This window comes from Dermacentor albipictus, chromosome 2 (assembly GCF_038994185.2).
Source record: "Dermacentor albipictus isolate Rhodes 1998 colony chromosome 2, USDA_Dalb.pri_finalv2, whole genome shotgun sequence".
In the NCBI taxonomy this organism is placed as follows: Eukaryota; Metazoa; Arthropoda; class Arachnida; order Ixodida; family Ixodidae; genus Dermacentor; species Dermacentor albipictus.
Window position 1 is genome coordinate 68,895,284 of NC_091822.1, and position 13,666 is coordinate 68,908,949.

General features: G+C 43.6%; 1 protein-coding gene across 3 annotated transcripts in view; it reads left to right on the forward strand.

The window, feature by feature from the left end:
• LOC135903244 (sodium/iodide cotransporter-like) overlaps nucleotides 1–13,239 on the forward strand; it is an 85,749-nt gene extending 72,510 nt beyond the window's left edge. For all 3 annotated transcript variants that reach the window (XM_065433662.1, XM_070533665.1, XM_070533664.1), the window contains 6 exons: nucleotides 42–109; nucleotides 195–281; nucleotides 412–584; nucleotides 2,556–2,656; nucleotides 3,324–3,418; nucleotides 12,621–13,239. In XM_065433662.1, the coding sequence (XP_065289734.1) occupies nucleotides 42–109; nucleotides 195–281; nucleotides 412–584; nucleotides 2,556–2,656; nucleotides 3,324–3,418; nucleotides 12,621–12,764 (668 nt within the window). In that variant the 3' untranslated portion in view covers nucleotides 12,765–13,239. The remainder of the gene's footprint in view (nucleotides 1–41; nucleotides 110–194; nucleotides 282–411; nucleotides 585–2,555; nucleotides 2,657–3,323; nucleotides 3,419–12,620) is intronic.
• Nucleotides 13,240–13,666: the final 427 nt, after the last annotated feature.

Genomic DNA, 13,666 nt, shown 5'->3' on the forward strand with positions numbered 1-13,666 from the left:
TTACGAACTGAGTATTGTATGGACTCCCCACTTCATTGCAGCGTTTTCAAGCGGCATGGTCATGACCCTACTAGCGGTTGCAGCGCCACACATCGGAACGGCTGCGCGGGTCTGTAGGCCGTTCTGTTCATACTTAGCTGTACCAAACTCTCTTTCCTCCACTTTTAAACAAATGAATCACTCTTTCTTAACAGCTTTTCTTGTCCTTGTACTGCACTGCCGCGGGTCCGTTCGCTGGGCTCGTGCTTCTGGCCATCTCCTCGCCCTGGGTCAACGCAAAGGTTAGAGTCCGTCGCCCGCCTGCCGTGCGGGTAATGGTTCTTTGAATGCGTCATTTTTTTTAATGACTCCTGGCTAAGAACTGACTACTGTACGGAGTGTTGTTACACTGTCACCTCTCCGATGTTGCAGGGCGCAGCTTGGGGCACCGTGCTGGTCTGCGTCCTGCAATTGTGGCACGCCATAGGAAGGAGTCTGTCGTCGGTTGCACCACCTCGCCTCATCACTAGAACCTTGGAGCGATGCGCGCCCCTAATGAATGCTTCTTCGGAAGCCAGAAATCATACACTGTTGCCGTCTGAAAGGTGTGTGTGACGCCCGAATGGCTGCATGCAGACGTGGTGACCAGCTGTATTGAAAAGTTTTGGTTGACCCTCGCGAGGGGTACTGTTCGGCTTTGATGTCGGTAAGCGACTGCTTTGAGAAGGAATTAGACTGGCAGTAATCTTCAGAGCAATATTGCTGTCTTAGCGTACAATCAGCATTTTCTCTCCCGCAGTGTTTCAGTTGCTCAGTGGGAGAGAATGAAGCGGTAGCAGTAGCTGACACTCGCTGTCGCCTACCCATCTCGCGGTAATCAAATACATAGGTTGCTGATGCAGAACGCAGCACACGTACCAACTCATTGCTCTATTGGTATTTAACGACATGTTTTATTGTGCGCTCAATGCACATGTGCTCTCTTCGGTGGTTTGTGTTGGAACAGGTGATTGCTCAAAATGAAAATCGACAGCCAACCGTAATTTTCGAATTTCCATGCACAAGCGTGTCTAGATTCATATGTAAATTGCTCGTTAACTAACACAAACGACAGATATTCTTGAAAAAAGTTCATATGACGTACGCTATTCTACACCATACAACCTCTGTCAGTAATTAAACAGCGTGAAGGTAAAGCTTGAAAAAAGTAAAAAATGAAAAAAAATCGACGCACTGTGCTTTCGTCCCTTCCTTTCTTTCTTTTTTGCCCAGCTCTACTTTTGCATTGTTATTCTAATTATGTCCCACAAAGTAGTCTAAACCACCACGTCGCATGTATCATTGGCTCAGAAATCGAGCAAGATCGAGCTAAACTCGAAGAATAATTATACACAAAGTTCATTCTAGAAGAGTCGTATTTTATGTGGACAAAAATGTTGTGTGCACTCATTAGCCTGATGTTGAATCTCGCACTACCATCGTTGTAAGGGACACCGAATGGGCAGTAGTGCCTACAGTATCCTGTCCAATGTGCCAGCCCTATATATACGGCTAGTTTTTAGCCGTCGTTTCATACCATTTTTGACAAATCTGAAAATTCATAGCCCTCCTTTTCCGGAAAATTAAAATAGGGCAGAAGCGTTCGTGTAGTTACAAGAAAACCTGACAAATGCATGTAATAGGCATCCTCCACGAGTACTGCGCCAAAGGGGCAAGGTGTCGAATAAAACAACTGGAACACCACACCGCCATTTAAGCTGTTTACTTCCTGCACACGGCTCACACCGAAAGTATTTGTTGAAGCTCCTGCTCCACGCTTTAAATGGAAGCTTGATATTCGGTTTGCTTGATTGTTTTCCTCATCAGTGTCCTGCTACTGATCGTACGGAAACACGATGGTGATTTCATGAGAAAAACTAATACTGTAATAACTCTTGAGGGTATTCGCTGTGTGACTACACCTAATGACAAAATTGCCCAGTTGCGAAAGCTCGCTTCGATGGTCGCTGCGTCTCTATAGGAGCATGTGCGCGCCTTCGATGCACGCGCAGTATGAGTTTGTGAATTAACTAAAACCTGAACTACACCACACATAGAAAACGCAGTTTGTGAGCAAACTTCAAGTGTAGCGTAAGGCGAACTTCTCTTCGGGTACGCTACAAAGTCGCGTCCAGCAATGTATTGCGGCGTATAATATTTATCCTCAGCAGTGATGAATTTCACCATTTCTTGTTACAGCCACTCTATTTTGCGACCTACCATTTTGTTGAAGAATACTACAAATTCAAGGGACAATTTGAACCGCGTGTTTGCTCAAAATTTGGATAGTGTACTTACAATGGCAGAAAAATCACCCTTACCTCTGCGCTTCCTATTTGCTAGCAAAGGTATAGCATGACGTGAACCTGTAAATATAACGTATGCATGGTCATATACCGTCATTAAGAGTCATGAGACAAATAGCCAATGAATTGGCGCCTGTGAGACCACTCTTTTAGCCCACGTTTTGACCTTGGGGCTAAGGAAGTGCTGGCTTATTCAATAAAGCGTTCGAATTATTTGATCTAATTCTGCAGGGCACCTGTGTTCTTGCTGTATCAAGCCTCGTTCTATTGGATGTCCTTCTCTGGATTGCTGCTTACACTTCTCCTCGGAACTGTCCTCAGCCTTGTGACAGGTGAGCACCTCGTAAATTGGATCAGCTTCTCCACCATAAAGATTCGCAACTCATAAAACAAATTACGGAAATGGCCTCGTGGCACTGACACTACGCTCATGCGCATACAAGCACATGCTCATATCACGCCAAGTGTTCGTAGTTTTCTGTAGTGTTCAGTATTTTCATCACTTAGTTTTCCGCGTTAACCGCGAGGGCCCTCAAAGAAAATGCGCCCAAGAACGCTCATATCACATCACGCTAAGCAAAGTACTTTCTGTACAAGCATTTTACCATGTGATGACGAGGAAGCGTTAAGAAAAGAATGCACGCTTCTTACAGCATATAAAAGAATAAGTTACAGTAGTAGGAAGTGTACAAGCATAGTATAGAATTACCTGACGCGAGGTAGGTAGAAGTAGAGGTAGCTGGAGAAGGCCTTCGTATTGCAGTATAGGCAAGGTAGTCTGATAGTGTTACGATGTATATCAGCACTGCTCTTCTCAATTCCTCGACAATAGCAATCCCCCATTACGGGCCATGTACCTGTATATTACAGATGAGCGCATTCAAGTTCATGGTTTATTCGTTCTCAGAAACTGGGCACTTTCCATTACCCATAGATCGTGCGATCTTCTAAACTGGCTAACTGAAAAAGAGCTTTATTTTACCACGTTATATTCAACAGGTGGTGAAAGAACTGCTAGGAGCAATGTGCCACTCACAAGCCCTATATTCCTGAAGTTATGGGCACGTTTCAAGTTTTTTCGCCATATGCTGATGGTAAGTAAAGAGGAGGCCACAATTATTACTTTTTTTCATACATATTTGCAAATTCAGTATCTATAGAGAAACATAGCGATGCATAATTAGAATCCCGCACAACTCTCACACCTTGAAGAAATGGCTAGATTGTAGCAATTTCTAGCAATAGATTGTTAAATTGAAGCAATATCTTTTACAGCAAATCTGTTAGCGTCTGGTTGGTAGAGATTTTTCGCGGCGCGTACTTAAGCAATAAAATACCTTCCGTGATTAAAAAAAAAACTTTACCGATTGAAGCGGGAATTCGACACATTCTTTGGTATCATGCATGCAACATACAGCGCAGCATTCATTTCAATAAATTTCAAGCATAAAACAAGAATCAAAACCACATCTTTGATGATAAGCCGCTCCTGATAACAATTCTAAACAAGTATATGTTTCCTTATACGTTTCCCGGTAAATATTGCTGTTGCGCAAGCTCCAGCGGCGACGGCACCTTGTGGCGTGGTGAGGAACATCACTAGCTTTCCATATATAAAAGAACCAGCCTGGCAACTTATTTCATTGTTGTTGCACCGTTGCTAAGTGTAGGCAATGCATAGTCCGGATTCCCGAGGAGTGACGTGAATACGAGCAGTGACACATGGAAAACAAACGGCAATACGATCAGCGGCGACCCGCTGCCAAAATTACCATTACTCCCATTGCTCACAAGTACCATTAATACCTTTACACTCAAACAATAAAGCATAGCACACCCCTCCTCACCAGCTGTAGTGGTGGTTTTCAACATCTTCGCTGGACAACCAATTTCTTTGTTTTTATTTCGCATATGATCTCACCAGCCAAAGTACGTAGTAGTGATAGCATCAGGAGATATAATACATTGAAGTTCATCATGTTGTTACCATATGCTGCTTAATTTTGCGCTTCTGAGCAAGATATCACTCGAAGTGACGCTAAAGAAAAAAATATCCATCTTTTAGTATAAGTTGCTGTAGCTATTTCAGAGTAAATAAAATGTTAGGAAATATGGGAGTTTTATCAACTTTCTGTGCGTGCTTAGCAAACGGGAAAAAATCCAGAAAGTTATAAGAGTCATGAGAAAGACCACACGCGTAAACAAGAGCGCAACTGCACAATTATTGCAAGCCATACGGCAAGACCACGTGGGCAGCGGCTTGTTATAACCCAAACACGTCCAAAGGAGTGACAAAGGCTGTGAAGTGCTACAATTCTTCCTGGAGTGGAACTTGTTTGCAAAACTTGCAGATGTTTATGTATGCAGGAAAGCAAAAACACCCACCTGTTTCATCGATAATATCAATTTTTTTGTCATTCGGTATGGAAATAAATCGATCTGGCCGTTCCCAATCCTGTATTCAGTACACATTCGATACGTTCTGCCCTGTTTCGGGACTTTAGTTACCGGCGACGCGAATGAAGGCGTAGAAGGCCCAATATTCTCACCGCCGAGCAAGCTTTGCAATTCTTGTTTTAGCCACTTCTCTTTTTTTCATAGGACAAGCCGAATAATTTTCTGTGCAAAACAGTAGGTCGCTTAGCTTAGAATGTACTTTCGTAAATTTGGACGCCGGTGGATACTGCTCCCAACATCAGTTATGGGTAACGTGTTGACACAGGTTCACTTGCTGTTACCAGATTCATTGGGCCTTCAGTATCTCCAGTTACTGTGTCAACAGAGCGTTCCCGTTCTACGGGCTCGTGTCACAATGTAGTTATTCTCATTGAATACATGTCAGGTCGAAGCAGCAGAAAATCAAACGAGCTATCCTGTACCATCAGCGCCCTGACATCCGTCTTGCTACTTATTGTGTCCCACGTGCACTACGGGCCACGCAGGTCGTGTCGTAGTCAATAACTTACATCATCGCTCTCCACATTACCAATCTTGCCGGCAAAGGTTGCATCTAGTGGAATTAGTTCAGACTTCCCGATGCTTCCCGAGACTTCGGTTAGCCTTCCACGGTTGGTCATTTATGCATAAAGCAAACCAGCTGCAGACTATCCAAAATGAATGATTTCTGTTGGCCTTATCGGCCTAGGTTAAACACCACTGTTGTGTCTTGTCGCACCGTGGTAGCGTGTCGGTTGAGATGTCCCTTAAAGAATGCCACAGTCGCGCCACTGGTGCATGTTTCATTAGGCAAACATCGCGCTGTGAACACTTTGTCATGCAATGAATTATTAGTGCTACTAAGGAATACTGTGAAAACTCAGAGTCAGCGATTTGATATAGTGGCGGTGCATTTCCAAATAACGATCGACAGTTTTTCCTTTTTGGTGCTTGTGAATGATGTCCTTGTCACAAAATTCAACATCATTCTAATGAAATATACGGAGAAAACCATTTTCAAATTCAACCCATGGTTCAGATATGGTCTTTGGCATGCGCAGATCATACAACTTCCTTCCGTTTCATGTACTAATACGGCGTATACTGTTGGTGCCGTTGCACTCATCGGCACGGTTATTCTGGGAGCATGAATATTCGAAAAAACTCAAGCCACACCGAAGGCCTTAATTTTCTGCTGTCGAAAGAGTTGGGTACGACGACATCCCTCGCAACACGCATTGAGGAGTTGAGTACCGACGTTAAAATTGTATTCAGCTGTTGATTTCGTTGCACTTCCTGCCTGTGCACTAAAAAGATATTTAATGACAAGGTTCATTCTTTTATCCTTATTTATCACTGCTTCGTGGCCCTTTCGTCCATGAACCCACTTTTTGAACTCGGCCGTCTGCATGTCAACTCTCTCTGAAACCTTTTTAACCCGTTTCTTCAAGGATGATGTTAGGCTTAGTAGCAAGGAACGCCAAGGAGTCCGGTGTGCTGCCCATTTGTGGAAGGTCAACGGTGACATTTGTGCTTTCATGACTTTTCTTGGGGAGTGCATGGCTGTCTTCTTTTTGGCCAATTGTAAACAGCACCTACATTTTCCAAAAATGTGCAGCTACTACAAAATGTAACGTTCTCTTATGCACCATATTGAGCTACAAGATTTGATTATGCCGGTCCTACGTATTCCAACCCATTTTTATTCTTCTCTAAATTTCGTGCTTGTGATCAGGGCCCCCTATAATCTAGACAAACATACTCCTGTACATTCTCTAGAGGCTGACTGGTGGTCCAGAATTCCTTGTAACCCTTGCCAGGCTATAGAACGTTGTCCTTGTCTTCTGCAAACTAATCTTCAAAACTGCTGTTACACTTTCTCTGTTTAGGTGCTCGATCATTTGTCGTAATTCGTCCGCAGTGTTGCTGAACAGGACAAAATCACCCGCACACCCAAGGTTTCTGAGAAATTTGTTACTTATTCTCAGTCCTAAGCTTTCCCAGTCTCATAACTTGAATACTTCTAAGCATGCAGTGATTAGCATGGGATACATTATGTCTTCTTGCCTGCCCCCTTTCTTGATAGTGGTGCGGTTCAGAGAGCTAACGAGGATAGCCGATGTTCTAGTTGCCATTAAGAGAAAAAAATGGAGGTGGGTAGGCCATGCAATACATAAGGTAGATAACCGCTGGAACATTAGCGTTGCAGAATTGGTGCCAAATAAACAGAGCGCAGTCGAGAATGGCAGAATACAAGTTTGGATGATGGAATTAAGAAATTTCCAGGCGCAAGTTGGAATCACCTTGCGAAAACAGAGGTTATTGGAGGTCGCAGAGGTCTTTGTCCTGCAGTGGCCAATAAAACGTTGACTGCTTCTGCTGACGATGAAAATGATTGAGTTGTACAGTGGACTCCATATACGCAATGCTATGTCAAACGGGAATGCCGCATCATCGGTACGAGACTACCAACTCTGGTTTTCCACCAATAAGAACAATGCTAACAAACTTGGTTTAAAAACAACGCTTATTTTTGTTAACACCAGGTAAACAGAACTGTAACCATAGCTGCACCTGCCCCATAGGGTGTCATATTTCATAAGAAAGAAATTTTGGTCAAGTGTGTAAGCGTTTATGCCAAATAGTCAGGAAAATTCACTTCGTCAGCCAGTTGCACTGCCGTGGCATTACGGGCTGCTCTGCGGTGTTTACGCTGCTTTGTTATCGCGTTTCTTTGGGGATCGTGAAAATGCATGCTCCTTGTTGGAAAGGTGCTCTGATATTCCAAGCACAGAGGAAAAGGCTTTATTTGCACCGCAGTGAAATTAAACCACCTCTGAAATAAAACAATTTTTCGTGAATTTTGTGCCCTTTACGTCAGCAAAACTTCTCATTTTCATTTCTAAACAATCACCGGTACGGTCACAAAGGCACTTTTATGTAGCACGTATTGAGCAACAGAAACCTCTATCGGGAGTTTTACAGCGAAGCTATATGTAGCTGCCCTCCGGCGGTGGTCGATGTCCGTTCGTCTACGCGTCACGTCGACACTAACAAATTTTCGTCTCCAGTTTCTAACGAATGCTTTGTAGCACTCGATCTAATGTAGGTATCTTGGAAAAAGTTAAACTGACATTGGCCACTAAAAGGACTCTGTCATTACGACGAGTATCATTTACTTGCCTTAATTATTTCAAAGTAAAGCTGTAAACGTTACAGAATTCCCGTCTGCTGTCAACACATGGCCGTCAACGAAGGTTGTATGGTTAGAAGAAACATCTGCAACTCTTGATTCGTGAAAACTGTCTTGAAAAAAGTTGAAGTAGAATTAGCTAGTACGACTATTTTAACATAATGCTGGGTTTCATCTACTTCTGTTAATTACGTAGTTCACACTGAAGTTGTAAATATTGTGGAATGCTCGTCTGCAATGCGGCAAGGCTTGCCCACGTCACTACTTCATCATCCAAAAAATAAATAAATCACTCCACAGTGAAAAGATGTATTAGCGCAATAACGTTAATTAATGGCCCTGTATCGCAGCGTCCGATTTACAGCGCCAACCGTCGTTTCGGCAAGAACATTCGAACAATGCAAACCAAACCATGCAGAGCCGGCGTGAAGCACAGAGAAGCTACTGAAGTAATTGAATTTCTCAAAGTAAAATTCTTCAGAAAAATTGTAAAGTGTGACTTACACACAACCTAGAGACATAATAGCATCGGATTATAGCTTGAATATACGAGAAAACAATTCTGCTAGCCGGAAACTCAAACAAACCCCTTTTCCAGGCGTTTTCGCCAACCGTATACCGGCCACGGCATCGCCGTTTGCGCGCACTGGCGTGCGCAAATCTTGGAGTTCACAGCGCGGGGCGCCCGGCTTCTTGCAACATCTCAATATGGCGCTTGCTTCCGCCGCATCGTGGATGCGATGGCAAAATTTAGCGTTAAGAATCAGGTGTAATGATATTCAGCGATGACATTGAAAAGACAGTGTCAATGCAGGGCCAGCAAATACCGCGCGTAAAAAAATATAAATAACTTTGTTTACGAATAAACGAAGGCAATAAATGGCAACACAGGAAAAAACAATAACAGCAAAGGCTAAGAGAAATGCGGCCATTATGAAGCAGAGAACGCTATGGTGATACAGTAGGTACGAGGTACTCCGGGGTATTTGGAAAGGTGTGATGGTACCAGGACTTGCTTTGGAAATTCGGTTGTTTGCTTGAAATCGGGGATACAATGAGAACTCGGTGGCGACCATACGTCAGTGGGACGTCCTGCATTTAGCACTCACGGGAAGACTACAAATGAGGTTGTGCAGGGTGATATGTGCTGAACAAGTTTTGAAGTGAGAGAAGCTCACGGTGAAAGTCATTATGAAGAGCGACTAAGCAATATGGAAGAAAGTAAATGGGCTGGGATGTTCAGGCATTTCTACAGGAAATGCATCGATTCACAGTGGAAATTTAACAATTAAGCTTACCAGCAAGGTAATGCGGCCTGTACTGTGAGCAATATGGCAATAAAGAACGTCACAGGCAAAATCATACAGCCTGAAATAATCTCTTGGGTGGCGGCAATGGAAAAGAAGCCTGCTTTGAGTAACAACGTAAGAGAAAAAAACGAAATCAGGAAAGAAACTGATGATAAATGAAAGGGAAACTCAATACTTTTCGAAGTGACATCAGGACGCCTTAGAACGCGCACTTATATAGCCAGATATCAGTAGGAACAAAAAGCGTGTGCTTGCTGCGGTAAACCCAGAGAAACGATGGAGCATGTTTTATTAGAATGTCAAGGTATCTGCCCAGCGGTCGATTTAGGAATCACTGACATCTTTCGCGACCTTGGGTTCAGCGAGAGTACAGGCAAGTATACATGGCCGCAGTACAGATCTGTAAGATGCGATTGGATGATTGATGGAAGAAAAGTAAGAAAACGACAAACAACGGAGGCGCGCAAGAATAATGTTCACAATAAGGGCTCAGACAGTTTGGTTATGGGAATTCATCGTAGCTTTTTCTCTCTTTTTTATGCGAAGCATATTACGAGGGCTCAACCCAGCTCCTCAGGCGCGGCGGTGACCATGAAATCACGTGACACCGTGACGTCACGACAGAGGAGAAGTGGCTTTGGCTCAACTCTTGCAAGACGGGCTGGGTGGGAATCGAACCAGGGTCTCCGGAGTGTGGGACGGAGACGCTACCACTGAGCCACGAGTACAACGCTTCAAAGCGGTACAAAAGCGCCTCTAGTGAATGCGGTGTTGCCTTAGAAACGCGCTGTTTCTAAGGCGTGCGTCTCTTGCTCAGGCGCACATTTCGTTGCCGCGCCGAACGCTGCTTTGCTCGACGCTCACCGCGTCCAATGCGGGGCGCGTAGTCGCTGCCCTGTAGCCCATTGTCTTACACCCCTTGGCGGGTCGACGGGAACGCTGTCGCGTTCCACTCTTGAAGGCGAAGAAGTAATGCATGAGTTGTTTCTTCGTCTAGCCGAACCAAATATAGCCAAGCAACAGCAGTTCACCAGGCTAAACAGTGGTTCAACAACTAAAATAAAGGCTAGTATGCTTCGCATCCTGGGCTTAACCTTACCTAAGCCACAGCCATTTTTTTTCTTTCCTTTTTCTTTTCTCATTTAACATAGGTGGGACATTAGGCAATATAATAACAATAGCTTAGTGGTGCAATCCACCGCCCTGTTCCAAAGGGGACGCTCATAGCATCCATTCATTCATCCATCCATTGCATTATAAGGATAGTTGAGATGTTTGACAAAAATACAAATTACGATTTTCACTAATTTAGCGTATATTTCTAAGATTTCAGTTCAAGTGACAAACCTGAGCCAGTGTTGTTTTCACAGGCAGTCCAAATATATATTTTTTATTGCTATGTGACTCCGTCTTGCCGTTGAATTGGTACGCCTATTTTGCCACGAAGCCTCTACTTGTCATGTGGCTATGGATCCACACACTTCTATGACTTAATTTTGAATGCAAATAAACGTATATTTGGAAATAAATTCTGCTCGCTCCCTATTTGTAGTGAGACCCCTTGTTTTGGAGAGAGTGTGTGGGCACTAGCGTAAAGCAATGACCTGCGTACTGGCGGCGCCGGACACTCCCCGGCACTGCTCGAGCTTGCCGCACCCGTAGATGGCCGGGGCTCCTGTGCTTCAAGTCTCTATGAAGGCGAACGCGTTCCGACGTGGTCAAATAGGCTGGACATCGATTCTCTTCGCACAATTTCTGGGCACGCCGTATCGAAGGCGGGAATGTCATAACCGCCCAAGCACAGAACTTCTGCAAAAAACGTTTCCACACTGGTAGGCCTCATAATTCGTGTTGTTCAATGGTTTACGTTTGATAGCTATTGCTTGTACGACTGAGTGAGCTCTTAAACGCGAGCGCTGCTGCTCAGATCGACAAGCGTACCGCCAAGCTGTGCCTCTCTGAATGCCAAACGAAAGACTAAATGTAGCTCCCATTTTATCTGGCGTGGTGCTATAAGGGAGCGATCGGTGCACATGATACATGCATAATCGAGCAGTGTTTTTTTTTTTATGCGCAACAATGCCAAACTAATCAGCGTGGGCACTACGGTGAAAAGCATATAAGCGATGACGCTAAAACGTTCGATCATTATAAGAGGCTTGTGCAAGTGACCTCCTCTTGGGGATAGTAAAGATATTTCAAGTCGAAAAAGATACGAAGAAAAAATAACACCCTACTTCATGGCGTCGCGCATGACAGATGATTATTTTACGTGGTACACTAACAATGAGCAATATTAACAAGAGTATGATAATAAAGCAACCAGCCTCCCATAACCTTTATTATTCAGTCTTTACGTACGCCATATAATTTTGTGCTTAACGCAGGAAAGCTTCGCTCACACATGGGCTACTCTGCGTGTGAATAAAAAACAAGGTTTTTATCACTTCTGGGACCGCTGATGTCAGAATTCTTGGGCTTGCAATCATGCAGGCTCTTTTGCATTCAGCACAGTATGAGTAATTCGCGGATCAAATAATTGCGCCGGACCCTCCGCAATAAAAACAACCTAATTGGAACTTTCAGTACGTAATAACAGGTTTTAGATTTGAAGTCAGGTAATGAATAAGTAAAATTTTAAACAGCTTGCGAGGCTTGTCCGTCCACTACGCGTTGCTTTTTTAGACGCACGGTTTCGACCTGACGCAAGAGACTTGCTGAAACCGACTCCCACACTGCTTATGATCTTCACGATTTTAAATGGAATGGTCGGTGGAGTGTGTGGCCTTTGTGGAGCAAACTAACAAAAAACAAGCGCAAGTGTACAGCCAATGTCATTTCATCGTCGTCACGTGGTCTTTGTCCCAATGTCCTAATGTTATTCTAGTTCTGCTGCCTTCGTCGTCGCGCTGTCATGGGCGTAGTCGAGCTGTCGTCGTGTCACAACAATTTGCAAATTCATTTCTAATTACCAGAAGGATAATATTTCGAAATATTCAAATAGATATAGGCATGTTATACATATGAGATATAATACGTTCTTCCTGAATTTCTCAGTTATAATTTGTTGCTTCATATTATTTTTTTAATTTACCCAGGTTTCCGCAAATCCAGCTTAAACATTTGCTGCTGAGGTGATGACGTTGCTCTTAACAAACTCTGTATTGTGATTCCTTCTTCTCAACACAGCAGAACTTACATAAGGTCACTCAGTAGAAGCAGTACAGAACAAGTGTTCATCTCTTACGTTTCTGAAAGAGAGCTCTTAACAGATAAACATTTCTTTTGAGTGGTTAGTCGGTAATTCAGAAACCCTATCACGAAAAGCTATTCTGACGTCACTGCCCTTCTCTGCAGCTTGATGACGACAAGGTGGATAACGGAGCACACGTGTTGCGACAGCGGGAGAGAGAAGATGACAGCACCGAGGTTTCGCCGATGTGCGAAGGACAAGAACTGTCGCAGAGCTGCACTTCAAAAAGAACTTTGAGCGCCACTTAATCGAAACAAGCACTCATACGCTAAAATGCGTGAGTCAACCACTACTAACGCTTAAGGGGACCACGTATCATTCAGCGAAATGCATCAACTGATAACTCGATTGCTTTCTTTTTTTCTTGATGCGTAAAGAACAAACGTTGCGGTAGTTTGTATGTTAGCTGCAACACATGTACACTGGCAAGCTCAGTTTGCATCATTGCTTATATCTGCAAAATTTTCAGTAAGACGGCTGCGTTGTGGTGACTATATCTGAAGTGAGAACCTTGCGAAAAAGAGGAATGCAAAAAATAAATAGTCACGAACAATATAAACATCCTGATAAATAAAGAGACATCCTAAACAAGACAGCGAAATCTAGAGGATGTATCGATATATAGGAAACAGAGAGAAAGAATCCCTTTACTCAAAGTATACAATTTTGTCGGCGAGTGCAATCACGCCTAAATGGTGTTCTGTGTACAGGGAACGGCAAGGTTTACCGGAGATTGTAGAAGCAGTAAAAAAGAAGAGGAGGAAGAAAAAGAAGACAAATCGTTAGCCAACCTGCATTTCATGTTACAGAAAAAACTAAATATTTCGTCATCGGGTAGCTGGTAATTATCGTTATTATCAGAAATTAAGCGAGAAGTAAAAAAAATAAGAACGAAGCAACGAATGGGCTCCCCCTGTATTCGAATACTGACTTTCGTGTTTTCATGCTCTACTGTAATTGCCTTTCATTACCAGGGTAATTTTGTTTTTCTTTTAACTTCTTCGACAGTGAAGATGTGACAAAAACGAGGCCCTTTAACCTCGCACAACAATTTAGTTAAACGAATCCGAGACAGCAAAACGATCCAGAGACTTCCGCCGCCAGTCGGCCCGGTATTGCACAATCTTCGGGATCGGCCAACATTGGAGAA